The sequence below is a fragment of the Octodon degus genome, unplaced genomic scaffold, assembly GCF_000260255.1.
Source record: "Octodon degus isolate 3935 unplaced genomic scaffold, OctDeg1.0 scaffold00147, whole genome shotgun sequence".
Classification (NCBI taxonomy): Eukaryota; Metazoa; Chordata; class Mammalia; order Rodentia; family Octodontidae; genus Octodon; species Octodon degus.
Window position 1 is genome coordinate 3,495,521 of NW_004524723.1, and position 17,003 is coordinate 3,512,523.

At 40.8% G+C, this 17,003-nt stretch overlaps 1 protein-coding gene across 11 annotated transcripts in view; it reads right to left on the reverse strand.

The window, feature by feature from the left end:
- Kalrn (kalirin RhoGEF kinase) overlaps positions 1 to 17,003 on the reverse strand; it is a 733,834-nt gene that overhangs the window by 299,501 nt on the left and 417,330 nt on the right. For 8 of the 11 annotated variants that reach the window (XM_023702249.1, XM_023702247.1, XM_023702246.1 and 5 more), the window contains exons 11-12: positions 9,639 to 9,830; positions 2,479 to 2,687 (exon numbers count right to left, since the gene is read on the reverse strand). In XM_023702249.1, the coding sequence (XP_023558017.1) occupies positions 2,479 to 2,687; positions 9,639 to 9,830 (401 nt within the window). The remainder of the gene's footprint in view (positions 1 to 2,478; positions 2,688 to 9,638; positions 9,831 to 17,003) is intronic. The other 3 variants (XM_023702250.1, XM_023702256.1, XM_023702255.1) reach the window with 1 other exon arrangement.

The following is a 17,003-nucleotide window of genomic DNA, read 5'->3' on the forward strand; positions in this document are numbered from 1 at the left end:
GTGTTGTAGAAAAGAACCAAGAAATAAAGATATTGACCTACTGAGAGAGATGAGCTGATGGTAGGCCTACCAAAAAGGCAAACTAGGAAATCAGGAAAACTATAGAACTTAAGTTCAAAGTCTATAAGGCCTGGAGTAAATTAGAGCCCTACAACTTGACATGAACTGGTACATTCACTATCCTGTGATTACCTTTATTTGTAATATAATTTACGAAGTCAGGAGGATAAATGAAAAACCAATGCTTTAGAAATCTTGTATTAACAGTTGCTTTGAAAGCCAGGTCCTTTGAGACTAGGCTTGACTCAAACAATGATACCTGAGCACATGATGTCTGGTCTTGAAGCTAGAATAAGGCCAGTTTGTCAAGTACGTCTCCTATAATTCAGAATGCCTAATATCCACTTCCTTATATGAACTGCTTTGGCATAAAAGTGGCAAGATTTCTAGCCCTCTGATCACATATTCTCAATTGTAAGAGATGTACTCATACTATAAATTCTGTACTCACTGACAGCTTTCCTCTGGGGGTGGGGTGGGGTCTGACTATTCTCTTACTGCTCCTTCCAGACTTGGTCATGCAGCTTCCGAAAGAAAGAGAACAATTTTCACCATGTTGTATAGGACCTACATCCATCATAATCACTAGGAACCCCAGAGATAATGAAAAACTACCTTCAGGACATCAGTGAAGAGTCAAAAGAACAGTGGAGATTTAGAGAAGATGTGTTTCTAGTGTGTATGTGAGCATTTCACCAATGTCCACTAAGTCCTGTGTGCTTACTTTCTTTTCACTAGCTTTGATATCAAGGAGGGAAGCCTAGGTTACAATCAGGCTAGTGGAGAAATGAATTCCACCAGTAGATCTGGGTCATACACCTATGTCACTCACTAAAAGTCATGGAACTTAAATTTGTGGAACACGTAACCCTCACTTCAACAACTCACATCACTGCCTTCATTATCACCTAGTAGCAATAAAGCCCTCAGTATTGTGCAAGGCTGGTAGTTGTTAAAGTATGGTACCTCACATCTCCATAGGCCCATGCTCACAGAGAAAAACGCCAGTCAACCTTGTAAAAAGTATTTGAAGAGCGACTACAAAGTCATCACAAAATTCTAGAGCTGACAGAGCTCCTAGAGTGAACTCTTTAATTACACAGAGGGTGCAGCAAAGGCCTAGAAAGGTCAAATGACTGCCCACTATTTGTAATTTTCTTTAGAAGCAAATAACGGCAGAATTTTCTAGGTAAGCAGACAAAGCTATCATGCATTATATATTCATGAAGATGAACTGGAAAAAAAGGTAAAAGCCTGTCTTGTTAGTATGCAACAGGAGGATTCAGAACACCTCATGTGCATGTTTAGAATAGAAATTATTAATTTCCAACAGAAAAATATGCCAGAGCCTTCTAAAGGCAATTTCTCTTTGTTTATTTAATTGGACAACTGATAAGGAGGGAAAAGAAATCCTCTCCAATTGAACAAATTCCCTCCGGCCCCAGCAATGGCCTGAGACTCATTGATGAAATTATTTCTGTCCACAGTTGGCAGAGGTCCCAGCACTCAGTGATTCCTAGGTAGGAAAGAATCCCTGAGGGCAGGCATCATTAGCGCCATCAAATCCTATTTACACAGCACCTGCCATGGGGCTGGTTGCTGAAGGCTTGCCCAAGGCCTTCTGACATTTCATCTGAGTAGCCAGTGCTCCTGACAAGGGCAGGGGCAGGATGCCAACAGAAAAAGGCAATGGGGTGGGGGTAATTTTTAAAAAGAGAAGGCTTTTGACAGGATTTTCTCTCTCTCTCTCTCTCTTTTTCAGAACTGGGGATTGAACTCAGACCCTTGTGCTTTCCAGGGAAGCGCTTATTCCACTGAGCCATCTCCCTGGCCCCCAGGATTTTCTCTTGAGTGTGTTTGAGTTATGTGTTTTTTGCTCTAGGTGTATGTACTTAGGTGACACAGAAAATTTGGGCTTTTTCCCCCCTTGGGCATCAAGGGATGTAGAAAGATCATAAGTGGATAACAGAACTGTTTAGAAGATTGCAAGCTCTCTACATCCTTAGGGGACCAAAGCCAATCCTCAACAAATGGGACCAGAGGACACTGGAGTTAGTTCATCCCACAATCAGATGCCAAAGAACAGTGAAAAATTTATTTTCTCCACATGGCCAAATATGCTATGGTTTTTAATGAATTAAGATGATTTTTACTGAGTTGATTTTTTTACATTTATTACTTGTTGGTTGCCAAATGCTATCTAAAGTAATAAATGATGCTTTTAATCACAAAGCTTTTCATTTACTATTTAATTCAAACTCAAGTTGCATGTGGTGTAGGCATTTATATGTTGACAGACGAAGAAAGTGAAGCTCACACAAGACCATAAAGCGGGCTGGGGCTGAGCAGAGACTGGGACATGACTTATCTCGTGTCCAGCCCAAGGCACTTCCCCTGGAAACCACTGCCCATGCTGACCTGGCCTCGGTGGGCTCCCCCAGGGAGGGAGGCGCTGACCTGAGCTGCTGGATAAGATCTTCGCCTTCCTTGATGACATTGAGTGTGGCATCCAGGGTGGCAGTCTGCTGCTGCTGGAACTGCTTGATCAGTTCCTGGACTGCATCCACAGAGTCTGCACAGACATCCTCCAACATCTCCTTCTGGAGGTCTTCCATCCATGTCCACAACTGTAGGGGAAAGAACATAGTCTCCACTCAGGGCAGTTGGAGATGCCAGGGCTGAGTGAAGATGAGAACGCTGGGCTGGAGTCTTTACATCTAACTTCACCAGTTAGTGCAGATCGGAGCAGCTTCATCAGCACACTAACAGTGTCTGTGTACAATGTGGATTGGGTTGTTTACAGGTTTATATTCTTACTATCCTCCCCCAGTTTACTTCATTAGTGTCAGTCTTCCCTAAGGACAGGGACTACCTATCATTCTGGGAAACTCACAGTTGTCTAAGAGCCAACAGATCCTGCACCTTTAAAAGACCAGGAAGAATAGAATGTAATGAGAAAATATTATCTTTAAATACAAAGAAAAACAAAAGTGATGCAAGCTTCCAGGAAGCTAAACAATGATTTTGGTAAAATTTTTGTGCTATTACAAATATGCAAAACAGAATGTTGCTTTATAAGCACCAAATGAAGATTAATATAATGCTATACTGAACCATTGTGTTATTTTCAGGATTGCTAAGTTGCTTAGAAAGTACAACACTAAAAACAAGGTTTATCTTAATTTCAATAAGAGTACAGGGCCAGGTATCATGACCCAGTTTATAGTCCCAGCTACTTGGGAGGCTGAGACACAATGATTACAAATTTAATGCCAGACTTGACAACGTAACATGACTCTGTCTAAAAAAAATTTTTTTTAAGTGTTGGAAAGTTATATATATATATATATATATATATATATATATATCATGATGAAGGTAGTCATTGTACACTAAAACCACATATCAATAAAAAGTCTTTTAAAAGGATTAGATATAGACAGTGATATCTCAGTTCCTGAATTTAGTTCTTTCCATGATTCTGGTTACAGGATTCATTACATGATTCTGGTTACAACTAAATGGCAACCACAATATATCTTAGGATAGTATGTTTCCAACCCTTTAAAAATGTTTTATTATTACATGTTTATAGTATATAATAACATTCATCATAGTGAGTTGGCATGTATAAGCAACACTTTTTCTAATCCTTTAAAAAACATTTTTTGGAGACAGAATTTTATGAAATTGTGTAGTCTGGCTGCTAACTGGAAAACTTGCATAGTCTATGCCTACAATTTGGTTGTAACCAGAAATGTGGAAAGAATTAAGTTTGTGAATAAAGGTACCACTGTAGCTCAGTGGTATAATACCTCTGAGTTTGATTCTCAGTCCATACACCAAAAAAGTATAAGGTATGTCCGTATGACACTCAAGATGATGAAATACTTTGAAATACATTGGTTATAGTACTTTAAAAGCTAAACATACTGTTTCAGACAGAATACAGGAGATGATGAGAGGCTGAACATATACTGAAAACTCATTACTGATAGCTCCTTTATGTAATGAAAGAAGGTTTCCAGTGGCCTGCAATAGGCTCCACTTTTGACTACTCCTATAGAGTAGCTTCATAAATGATGGAAAGGAAGATGAGCATGGTGTGTATTTTGAAAACTTTAGTTTTCTCCTGGCTGAAAGGAAAGCTAAAGATAAATAATAAAGATTATTCTGGAGGGGGGGGCGACAGTAGAAAGAGAAGATAGGAAAGTCAGAAGAGTGAAAAACTTCCAGCATGATTTTGAAACCAAGATATCCCAAGCCCAGAGCTTAACACCAGTTTGTAAGTAACTGTGACACCAAGCTAAAGTAATATTTAAAACCTGGACAGCTTGAACAGAAGGCCACTTGAAATCCCACATGAGCATGTGTACATTGTCACCACCTGTTGGGAGTAAATGTAAATGGTAAACTTATGATTTTGAATAAGCACCTCTGAAGCTTCATATGGTACCAAAAATAGGTGTTTTGTCTCATAAGTAAGCAGAACCAAACAATGATACATCACAGGATCAGTATCCCTTTCCTTAAGCTGTAACTTTTCTATTGTCTGACTTTCCTGTAGGTCTGCTCTGCAGATGCCCATCTGACTTAATCCTGATGAGCATGTTTAGCTTTGAAGAGTCCAGATTAGAGAGAAAACTCTACTAATTTCCATATTAGGAAGCTAATGACACCTAGTCGGAATAAGTTTCCACCTCAAACTTCCCTGAAGCCAACGATTGGTTACCAGAATTAATTAGATAAAATCATGGCAGAAACAACCTATATGTGTTTTTTCCATATAGTTCTCTATTTTGGCTTCTCCCCATCAAAGAATCCTCTCTACTCTCCACTTCTCTATAGCATACCAAGTAGGAAGTGTATATTCTTCACTTGTCTGTCATGCCCCAGAAGAAATCCTGTGTTCAGGCACTGCTTGACCAATTTTCTTCTGGGTCCCAGTGGACTTGAACTGAAGCTCAATCTTTCAGGGTCCTGTGCCCTACTTGGTAATGCCTACTTGGTAAATATTTTGTGCACGCTTTCTCTCAGAATACATATGGCTATGCTGCAAAACACTAACATACCAAAGAACTGTCCTAATTTGAGAATTTCTAAAAACTTAGCAGCATAGAATGCCCTACCTAAGCTTAGCCTGAGTAGTGAAATGTATCCAGAAGTCAGGAAGAGTCAGCCCACAGCCACTGTCCTGCCTGTATAGCAGGTAGCCCGAGCAAAGGGAATCTGAAGAAGAGCAAGAGGGAAGGGGATAAGCAATGAAGGGAGACAGTAGGAGTTCTGTAGATATAATGAGGTTTACGGATGAAGTTCAGCAAAGAAGTCATTTTACTTCATCATTTTCTCCTGCTCACTGGTGTTCCTTTAACTTGCTGGCTGTCACTGGGGTGGTATAACTGACTTACTCTTAAAGATGCTGTAAAGAGCACTATTTCTACATGGTAAACTCCCTTTCTCATTTTGAAGAGATTGTTTTTGTTTGGCATTGAACACTACTTTCATTTCTTACATAAATAACATGACAGTCTATCAACTGATATACAGGACGGAGTAGTTTTGAGGCTGTCATTGCTTTTGAAAACTTTGCTAGTTTTGGTTCTGGAGTAGGTAGGTAGGGAAATGTATGCATATATATATTTGTGGGGTGTGTGTGTGTGTGTGTGTGTGCGCGCGTGCGCGCGTGTGTGTGTGTGTGTGTGGGTGCGTGCATGCTTGTAAACTGGAAAATTTTATGGCAGAATGATTCCAAAGTGAGAAACAAACAAAAGCGGGCATTTAATTATCTAATTAAAAGCTGATGATGGGCCGGGGAGATAGCTCATTGGTCTAAGCACCTGCCTGGCAAGTGCGAAGATCTGGGTGTGATTCCTGTTACTGCATGCCATGCCGACTGCATGCCAAGCCAGCCATCAAAACTGGGTGTGGCAGTGCATGCCTATAATCCCAGTGCTGGGGAGGCTGAGACAGGAGGATCAGTATAAGTGAAGCTGTGCAGCAACACCCTGTACCAAATAAATCTTAACAACAACAACAAAAAAGGTCGATGATGGTTACTTTGGCAACAATCCTTAATTTGACTCTTACATTCTTTTTACAAAACTATCTACAAACAGATATTTTTTTAGATATAGGGACTGTAACATTTCCATGGAAACACAGTAAGGAAAAAGAATTCTGTCTGTACATGTGAGAGCAGATGACAAGTGCTACATACAAATGCCTTGTCCCTGGATAAAGAGAGTGAGGACCTGATCACCCCTTCTCCCCAACATCTTCTTAGCTCTCAGACCAATGAACAGCCAGTGGTTCTTTTGGACATAGGCAAAGAGGAGATATTTCAAGGCTTATCACAATCTGTGCTAACAGCTGATGGAAGCACAGAGCAGTCTGAATACATATCTCTTATCTCTCTTTTATCAAGTAGTTCTCTTAATTAGGAGTAAGAAATTTTGTTTTGGAGTAGCTGAAAATGTAGCGTATCAGCACAATACTTGCTTAGCAGGAGCAAGGCCCTGACTTCCAACCCAGCACCCTGAGAAAAGCACTTTTGATTCTGAAAGATAACATTAAGGATTGTTCCTGATTCTAAATTAAAAATATCATTGAAAAAAACTTGCAAAACATAAAAATATTTTTAATAGAATCCACAGTATTCTTAACTTAGTGCTACATTTAATTCTATTCTTTATGTGTGTGATCAAAATTGTGGTCATTGCTGAATATGTGATTTTATGTGTAGCATAGATCATTCATGTCATTAATGATATGGTGACTTCTAATGACTGTAATATTTCACTACTGAGATGCATTATCATTTGCTTATCAAATCACTCACTTTGGAACATTTAGATTGTCTCTATTCAAGATTATGAATAACACTGTGATGAAATGACTAGATGATTTCAACTCTTTCAACCTACAAGGTGGCAAGGAATTCACAAACCAGGGCCAATAGGATTAAGTGGACTCCTTAATTTGCAGAAGAAATGAGCCTGGAGGTTTTCTTTTTTCATATCTTCCTTCTGTTTCTTCTCTGGATTAGATTAAATCTTCTGATGTGGAAAGTGGGCAAAAATAAATTATGAACTTCAGCCTGAGGAGTCATAGAAAGTCTAGATTAAATAATTTATGAAAGTATTCACTTCTCACTCAGAAATCTCCTATAAAGGGGGATGTTATTCAATGAAAATTACATACTATGGTGATATTCTGTTTTTCCCTGGTACTAAGGCAAAAACTCAGCATATTATTACAGGAAAGAAGAAAAAGGTAAGTGAGGTGAAGAAGGAAGAGCCTCACCAAAGCTAGCTGGGAAGAATCCCTACCAATCTCCAGCAGCAAAGCTCAAGGCCACTTTACCAAAGCTCAGCAGATTTTCCTTCTCCTTACACCTCTATTCATTGTGAAAGGAAAATTGATCAGACTTGACTGCTAATACTGTTTTAAATAAAAATTCAGCAGGCTTCATATAAAGTGAAGAAGAGGAAAGAGTCCACATTAATGGCCCTACCATCAAACAGGATCCACACTTACTAAAGTTTGAAAAGTACAATGTCTTGAGAAATGTTAAGTAAAATATAGAAAAACCAAGCCCCAGGAGCTGTTGACTACAGCACTGAAAGATGCCCACTTCTGCTACTAATAATCCACTTCTGTCTGCTAAGCAAGTCCTAGGGAAAGTTTCTAATTGTGATTCAGATTCTCCACCCACACCCTTTATTTTCATTGTCCATGGAGTTGAAGCCAAAGAACTGGAATGGATGAAAGATGTGGTGGAATGAGCCTTTCCTTCCCCTCCTTTCCTCTCTCCTTTTATATTTTTCACATTAGGGATGTTAGAAAAGATGGGTAAAATTTCAGTTGATAAACTCTAATCTTATTTCCTGAATATTCCTCATTTGAAAACATATTTAATGAAGTCTAAGATTATCATGAAGATTACAGAGATGACATATGTTAATATCACATAAAGAAAAGACAGAAGAGACAAAAAGAAATGGATTTTGGGTTTATGGTAGAATTACCAGGGACCTTAGGGGCATCAAGATCAACTGTCTCATTTTGTCTATGAGGAACCCAAGGCTGGGATATAGTGACTCACATAAACTCAAAGGTGTTTTTTTTGGGCAGTATTTGGACTAGGATGCAGCATCTTAGCCACATGTATAGAAAATGGGACTCATAGCCAGAGAGGATTCCTGGAAGCTGGTGTCATCCTTTTGGGAGTAGTATTTTCACAGACAGAGACCTTGTTTACCACCCTCTACTCCCCACCCCACCAATGCCCCCAGCCCTCATGAACAACATGACTCCTGTTCATTCATGCTCATAATTAAAAAGGGATGCACATGCCTTTGGTTTCTGAGATCATTGTTAAGAATGGAGTGAGCCGAAAGCAAGCAGACAACCAGACAGGAAGCCCTGGATTAAAGTTAATCCCCTTGCTTTACAGACGCTCATCAGAGAGTGGCTGCAGGTCCCATGGAGAGGAAGCAGAGCCAGTTTCCAGGAGCTCACCAGGCCTTCATCTGCCTGGAGAATCTCAGTTTAGAAAAGACTATCTTTTCATGTTTTCCTCTGATAGGTGCCGCAATGATCTGTATCCATTCCTGCAAAGTGTCATAAAAGCCTGTAAAGTAGTAAACAGCCAGGCTTCTTAATGCATTCCCAATATAAAAAATAAACTTAATTAAGTAGGGTTAACTTTTTTTTCCAGACAGCAATCAAACTTTAATTAATTCTCTATTAAAATGAATTCCTGGGAGAACACAAGCATGCAGGCATGAACTGAATTCATCTGCCAAGGGTGTTACTGAGAAAGGTGCTAGGTGGGCCTCCTTCCTGGATATTTATCCAATTTTAGAGTGCCCCCTGTTAATTAGAATTGAAAAGCAATCAAAGGCTTGGCCCCCTCCTCCTTTCCAGAGGGCCCTTCTGCCCCACCAGACACTTAATGTAATCTGCCCTCCCCTCTGCTTCTGTTCAGTGAATGATTTTGTCTGAGATTTAAGCCCAGGTGGCTTCTTTTTGCATTGAAGGCGTCTCAGCCCTCCTTCCTTCACGGACTGTCACCTATGTCCAAACAAGGGGAGCACTAACTTTAATTCCTCTGCCTCAGAGCTCAAGAAGACTGAATCCCTTGTTTAAAAATCAATAAAGTAAAAATCACACAACACACTTAGGAACTCAGTATGCTCCTTGTTGGTAGCACAGGTCCCTGACTAAAATTCTGTGGAAGTAATTTCTGACCCTCAGGAGCAACCAGGAGAAATGGGGAGTGGTGTATGGTCCCTTATATTTCCTCTTGTAGCAATTATTTCTATACTAGGGAGCTCCAAATTTCCCCTGCTGCATACTAAATGCTCCAGCAGACCCCTGAAACTGGCTGTTTCCGAAGTTTCCGACTTCTCCAGAGATGAGGGGATGAAATTTTGCCCCCTTTCATAGAGTTCTAAACACAGGTTATCAGGAGAAAACTGTTAATTTCACAATATCTAGGAAGCCTAACTCCCAGACCCCCACAAACCTGGTTGGACCTCGTATCACTACCAGGAAGCCGCCCAATCTTCCCTTACCTCTTTGGTGTGTGTGTGGAAGGAGACGGACATGTCTAGGAGAAGCTTCCGCTGTTCCACTCTGCGCACAAAATCCTGGATGCGCACCTCCAGGTGTCGAGCTGCTTTGTAGATTTCTTCTGGGTCACATTCCCCCGTCTGAGCCAACTGCTCTGCTGCTTCTAGGAGTTTGTCTGCATTGGTGTACGTATTCTGCCAGCAACAACAATGAGGTAAAGTCAACTTGCAGTCAGGAAGCGAGCTTCGCGCCTTCCTGTAGCCCACTCTAGGGCTCCCCGAGCGAGCTGCAGTGGAGGGGCGGAGGGGCGGAGGCACAGAGCTGTCAGCTTTCTGATCTGGCACTGAGGTGCTGTGCAGGGATCTGGCTCTCCGCCTCGCAGCAGGCGAGCAGCCCGGCTGCTTGCACACATGGGTAGTAGTTAGGAGCTTCTTTTGCCTCTGGGATTTCTCAGTGGTGCAGCGCCCCTGGAAGGAGGCAGGAAGACCTGCCAGAACCTCCATGCCCCTTTGACTGTTTTCTTATTCCTCACCTCACAACGTCCCATCCTTGCCCTTGCATCTCAGGCTTGTAACTGCTGGAGTTGGAAATAGCATATCCACAATGACCGAGCTATGTCTGACAAGAACACCACAGAAACATTTAACTTGCTTGCTTTGCCTTTTCCCCAGGGCCCTGCAACTGCGGGTGTTTATCTTTCTTGGAACAGAACTATCTCTTAGGAGGAAAAGGGATAACAACTCTAAGCAGCTGAGAGGAGAAGGTAGCCACATCCAGGGAGTAGATGCAGGTTATTCCCCATTTCCAGTAAAGGTTGAATGTGTATAGGAAGCTGGGGGCTGAGGGAAGTCTGGTGATTTTGCTTATAATGCTATGTCATCACATGCACACCCATGTACACACACACACACACACACACACATACACCCTCACATCCTATCTGCACACATTGTATTCTCCAAGCCATTATAAAAGCCAACCAGCTTGCATTATTCCTTAGAAGTCAGGATACTAGTTATTACACAATAGCTATGTAAATAACTTTAAATTTTCCTCAGCAAGCTTATTTTTTTTAAAAAAATTATTTATTTTATTTATTTGTGTGTGTGTGTGTGTGTGTGTGTGTGTGGCCAGCTCAGCCCACCTGGGGGCGGGGCTGGCTGGCATGTGGTGCTGGGGGATTGAACTGTGGTCCATGTGCTTTGTTAAGCTTGTTCTAAGGTGCTTTAGACCACTGAGCCATCTCACCAGCCCAGCAAGCTTATTTTTTTAAAAAAAATCTCCCGACACATTCTGAAGTGGAACTGAGGACTGAGGTGTGCACATATTTCTCAGTGTCCCTCCACTCAGTACACTGCTCTATAGATTAGGAAATTGGTGCTCACTTTGGACAATGTGACTCTGGAAGCACAGGCTGTCAGTGTCACACAGGCAGTTAACAGGGAACTGATCAGGGTGTATGAACAATGGCTGTTAGGCATTGCTTTGCCCATGGAGATATGGCTTCTGCATCTTGTGAAATATTTTGGAATCAATTAAAAATCTGGATGTTATGAGATGAACTGTGTACACCTCACCATTCATGTTAAACTCTTGACTCCCAATATACTAGGATGTGGCCTTACTGGGAAATATGATCATTTCAGATGCAGTTAAGTTATACTAAAATCAAGTTATATGGAAGGAAGTGAGCCTCTCATCCAGTATGCTTGATGTCCTTATTAACGAACACTATGCAGAGACTGACACAGGAGAACACCACTCAAAGACAAAGGCACAGCCTGGGGATGTCCCCCAGAAGGCCCAAGACTGCCAGCAATATACCAGCAGCTGGGAGAAGAGCACAGAGATATTTCCCTCATACCCCTTGGAAAGAAGCAACACCTGCTCATACCTTGGTCTTAGGGTAGAAGACCTACAACTATTGAAAAATAAATTCCTGTTGTTTATGTCACATAGATCGTGGAGCTTTGCCATACAGCACCAGAAAACTAGTGCCCTGGGGTTGACCTTTCCAGAGGCTGCTGGCCTAGCCTCTAGGCTGTACAGATACTGAGTATGAAGCTGGGCAGGCCATCAACAAATGCTTGTCTTGGCTTTTAGGAATTCCCAGGGAAACCTAGAGGATCCTGAAGGAATGTTATCTGATAATCAACTGCCCAAGGCAAATACTGTCCTAATTCTGGTGAGATGGGGCTGAAAAGGAGGACAAATCATTTGGCTCCAACTGGCAAATTCATAGAAAAAAAAATGCAGCAGCCTCATATAGAGAAAGACTTTTTCAGCTAGTTAAAGAATGTCAAGTCCAGAAAGCAACTAAAAGAATCCACCTAGATTCATGAGGAAAGTGTGCAGAGAGATAAGGACTGACAGTTAGGGGAGGCTGTGGGCCTATGGGCCAAGTTTAAAAAGACTACTATGGATTGGCTACAATCTCTAGCAAGTAAATCCATATTCCATGACATTGTATTTCAGGAATTCCTGAAAGCTAACTTAAGTTCCAGACAATCTTAGGAATCTCTAAAGAAACCTAGGGTTACAATCTTTCATTCTCTAGAATACACACACACACACACACACACACACACACACACACATTTGCCATACCACTCAGAAAATAAGCAGGTTTGTGAGTTCAACTTAAGACCAATAAATAATAAAAAGTAAAACTTTTACCAGTGTCTATTGTACCCTTCAGATTCCATTTTTCTCCTTCAGGTTCTCACACTAAGGAGACAATATGATGATTGCACATGCAAGTCTGATTTACTAGTAAAAGGGAATGAACTTATTTACTTTTACTGAGTTGAGGAAAAGGACAGCAGAGGGTGTGGGAGAAAGATATATCTATGTATGTAAGCAGGATGCTTTTGTCAATTGTACTGTGCATTTCTGCTGGTTTATGGAAAGAAGCAGTTAATGCTTTAATGTTTTGTCTCCTTTTTTTCAATTGTTTGTACTTTTTCTCTTAATTTCTTATACATTTCTTTTTTCTTTCAATTACATATATATATATATATCTGGCAATATGAATAACTTGCTGGAAGATAACACTATATATTACAACAAATACTGTGAAATTCATATTACTTTAAGTGAAAATCTGTATCACTTCTAATTTTTTGTTTTAATTCTAATTTTTACTCTCTTTAAAAAATAAAAAAAGTAAAACCGAAATGCCTATTGCACATAAGGTGACCAACTCAATCCAGACTGTCCAGAACACTTCTGGGTTTACTACAAAGTCCTCTGTCCCAGAAATACTCTTAGTCTTGAGAAAACTGGGGAGGCTGATCACTCTAACATAAACCTCAGAGTCAGGGGCTTAGGAGTAAAGATGTATATAAAAATGCATTCTGTCTCAGGTATATAAAATCAGCCTTGAGAGAAACAACATGACAGCACATAAAATGGGACAAGCAATATAGTAACAGATAACTAGCAGTTAAATTTTCTTCATATGATATTATGCTCAAAAGAAAAAGTAAAAACTGCGAATAATAGTGGCTAATATTCACTGAATATTTTTCACATGCTGAGAAACACCCTAAAGACATTTACATATCACCTTTAATCCTCACAATAACTAATTCTTTTCATCCTCCTATGAAATTGATACAGTCATCAGACTCATTTTACAGGAGAAAAAACTAAGGCACAAAGAATTTCCAGTCAGATCACATGACTGGAAAATGAGAGAATCAGGATTAAAATCTTGTCAAGTGCAAAACAGTATATTCCCCGACCTCTAACCAGAGGACAGGCACAGGACTGAGGAGAGGTAAGACTTAGCAGAGAAGCAATAGTGGAACAAGACAATTCTTGTACCTAGGCTACTCTATGTTTATTCCACACCACACCCGTTACTATGTTGCATGATACTATCTCCATGCTTTCCCCCTAACAGTCTCTGAGCTCCTTAAAGCAGGGTTCCATGTCTTTCATCTTCGGCACCCTGTTCAGGTCACATAGCTGGTGTACAACAGGCACTTGCCATATGTTTGTTGAATGAACAAGGTCAGAAGTGGGAATAAGCATAGCATGATTCATAAATTGAGTCAACCAGACTAAAATTGGACAGTGGCAGAAAATCAGGCTGAACAAAGCAGGGAAGAACTGAATGACAGATTTTACACAAAGAAAGAGACAATACAAACAGGTGGGAGGGCAACAGGTTCGGCACTAAAAGCTGAACTTTCTGTTCTATCTGTGCCTAGCCTCCTCCCAAATACTACCAGAAAGAAGTTCTAAAAACTTGATCCAGTCACAACTTGCTGCTACTTAAAACTGTTCAGTGGTTTCCCATGCATTTGGGGTAAAACACTCTAGCAGCTTCCCCTTCGGCTTCAACTCACAGTGTCCTCCCTGGAATTAGCCTGTTAAAACTGCTTGCCTTTTGCAGACACCCATACAGTGACTTGTCAATGTGCCTTTGCACACGCTCTTCTTTCTGCATGAGAGGCCTGTTTCTTCACTTTCTACTTGATCAAATCTTACTCACCTTTTAAGACTCAGCCTGGGCATTACTTCCTCTAGGAAATCTGTTCTTCTACCATCTCTGCCTCAAGCCTGGCTTAAGCACCCTTCTTTGGACTTGCACAGTGATTCCTTCCTTGGTATTTGCCAAATTCTAATGCAATACTTGACTTTCATCTGCTGAGGGGCAGATAATGTCTGTCATCTCTTTGCCTTAGTGCCTAGCACCAAGCAAGTGTTTCATAAATATTTAGTTGATGAATTCATAAATTGTAGAGGACTACCTGAGCAGCTCTCCTTGAAAGAAGAGCAGTTGTACCCATTTTGGCTGAGCCTGACTCTATTTCCTTGTATTGATATGCACAGAGCTGGCTGGATTTCTCTTTATCTTTTCAGTCGGGGAAATAGCTCAGTAGAATAAATGCTTACCTGGCAAGCACAGCGTCCTGAGTTCAATCCCCAGTACTGGGAAAAAAATAAAATAAAACTCTTTATCCTTTTAACTGGCCTTAAGCAATGTGTATTGCTCTAACCCAAGGAGCTGTATGTGTGTTTCTTTGATAACCTACACCTGCCGCACTTTAATGTGAGCTGCGTCAAGACAGGACTAAGAGCCAGTGCTCTGTGCTGCCGGCTGGGATTGAGCCTTGAGATAGAGGCTATGACTTCCTGGGGCTTGAAAGATGACATCAGAGCCAAAGAACCAGACCCCCAAAACATTAGATACTATCTCAATAGCATAATGCAAATTACTTTCTCTGCATATCCTCTCTGCGCATGGCAGAGGTAAATGTAGGCCACCTACCTAGCTCAGCTCATAGTACTCACCTACTTCCCATAATTCTCAGTCATTCCTCCTCCACTGAATAAAACCTGGATGCAGCCGTGGGTCAGCCTTTTTGTTCTGGAAAGCCATCTTCATGGCTGGACTTAAGGCTCCTTGGCTCCCCAATAATTATAAATATGTTTTAGTGTCTTTACTTTTGTCATGGGTTGCACTGGGAGTGACAGATTGGAATTAACTTGGTGAGATTCCAATAATGTATCTTTGGGATTACAAATAATGACTTCTTGGACTGAAACGAGAACCTGGAGGGGACTCCTACAATAAATGATATGTCAATCCCAATATTCAACACTTAGTTATCATCAAGTACTTGGTATAAGACTTCACGTGTAGAATGTGTAATTGTGTATTCCTGTTTAGTTTCCCCTCTACCCTGGCACTACCTTAAAATAAGACTGTGTTTAGAGAATATTGACTAAAATATTACCAAAAGGATGTGCTGAGTCCTATCAGTACTCCCAAACTGAGGCAAGTTTCACAATAGACTTCTGCTCTCTTTCTGACCAAGTAAACAGTAACTACCACCTTAGTGCCAAAGTTGAGTATTCACTGCTTTTCCAGACTTCGGGCCTATGCCATGGACTCCATACTCTATCTATAATTCCTAACTCATTTCAAAAAACAGATTTTGAGAACTGAACTCTCAGCCACTGGGGCTTTCAGCTACGACTTATGGTTGCCAGGGTCCCTGGATCACAGATTTGGGCCACAGAGATGGCTGTATTTTCTGTCACTCCCTCCTCAACTTTTCTATCCCTGTATCAACCAGGTGATTATCCTAAATCATTTAGCTGTGAAGTCTAGCTTCAATCTCCCACTACAATCTTGGCATTGCCTTTTTGTTTTCTCCCCAGAGAAGAAAGGAAACATTGCAGGATAATTTGTCTAAAATATATGAATTCCACCTGCAGCATGGAAAGGCAAGGTATGGATAGAAAGTGAAAAAAAGTTACTTCTTGAGTCAAAAGTCAGCTTCCTTGGTAATAGTTATTATCTTGGCTCCATGGCCTGGAGATGACGAGAAATGAGGCCTATAGGTCACCCTTCTTATTCAAAAGAGGCAGTGTGGACTGGAAAGCAGGCTGCGGTAGGGCTGGGAGAGATCACCTTTACAATGTTTGTCAAGGTCAGCCTGGCTGGAACCAACACATAGTGAGGAGAGAAACAGGAGGAGCACGTGTGATGGATTGCAAGGAAAGGTAACACATGGGAAGGGGGATGAGGAGGTGGTCTGGGCATTAGGAGAGGGCAGACTTATCTCTGGCTCTCCATGTGAATGAATTGTAGCATCAAGATAATGTCTAAAACTTTACATTTGAGGAGTTTATTGTTGGCAAACAAAATCTCTTTCATATTCTTCCTTACTCTCTCTGGGACGGATGTGTAGAAGATTCACCTGTTTGTGGGAAAACTGAGACTGGAGAAGGAGATACTTGAAGGGATTAAAGACAGAAATATGCTGCACTCACACAAGGATAAGAACAGTATCTATTCCCACCAGTCAGCTTGAAACACTCATGATTCATGTGATCCTGGATAGAGTAATCAGAAGCAGTGGTAAATGATATCTCTAGGCCAGTGGTAGTGAACACTGGCACATGTGCTACAGCCATTGGTGTGTGTGTGTTTGCTTGTAAGCACTGAAAGCTCTGAAAATTTCATCATCACTGCTTTAGGCTAAGTACTGTTCTGGTCTTGCCTAACACATTTTAAGCAAAGACCTGAAAGAATCAAACTTTTCCCAAACTTTGTCCCCAAAACCTTAAGAATACTTGTAAAAATATAAAGTATACTACAACTAAAATTTTATACAAGTAAAATTCACTATTTCTTAGATCTAATAAAGATAATCAAATATATAATAAAAAAAGAACCCCAGAAAATATAACATATGATGAAGGGAAAACTCAATCAAATAAAACTGAACCACAATTAATATATATGTTAAGGGCCTGTGAGATAGCTCAGTGGTCTAAAGCATCTGCTTAGGCAAGCACTCAGGGACCCCACTTCAATAACCGGCACCACATGCAGCGCCAGCCCT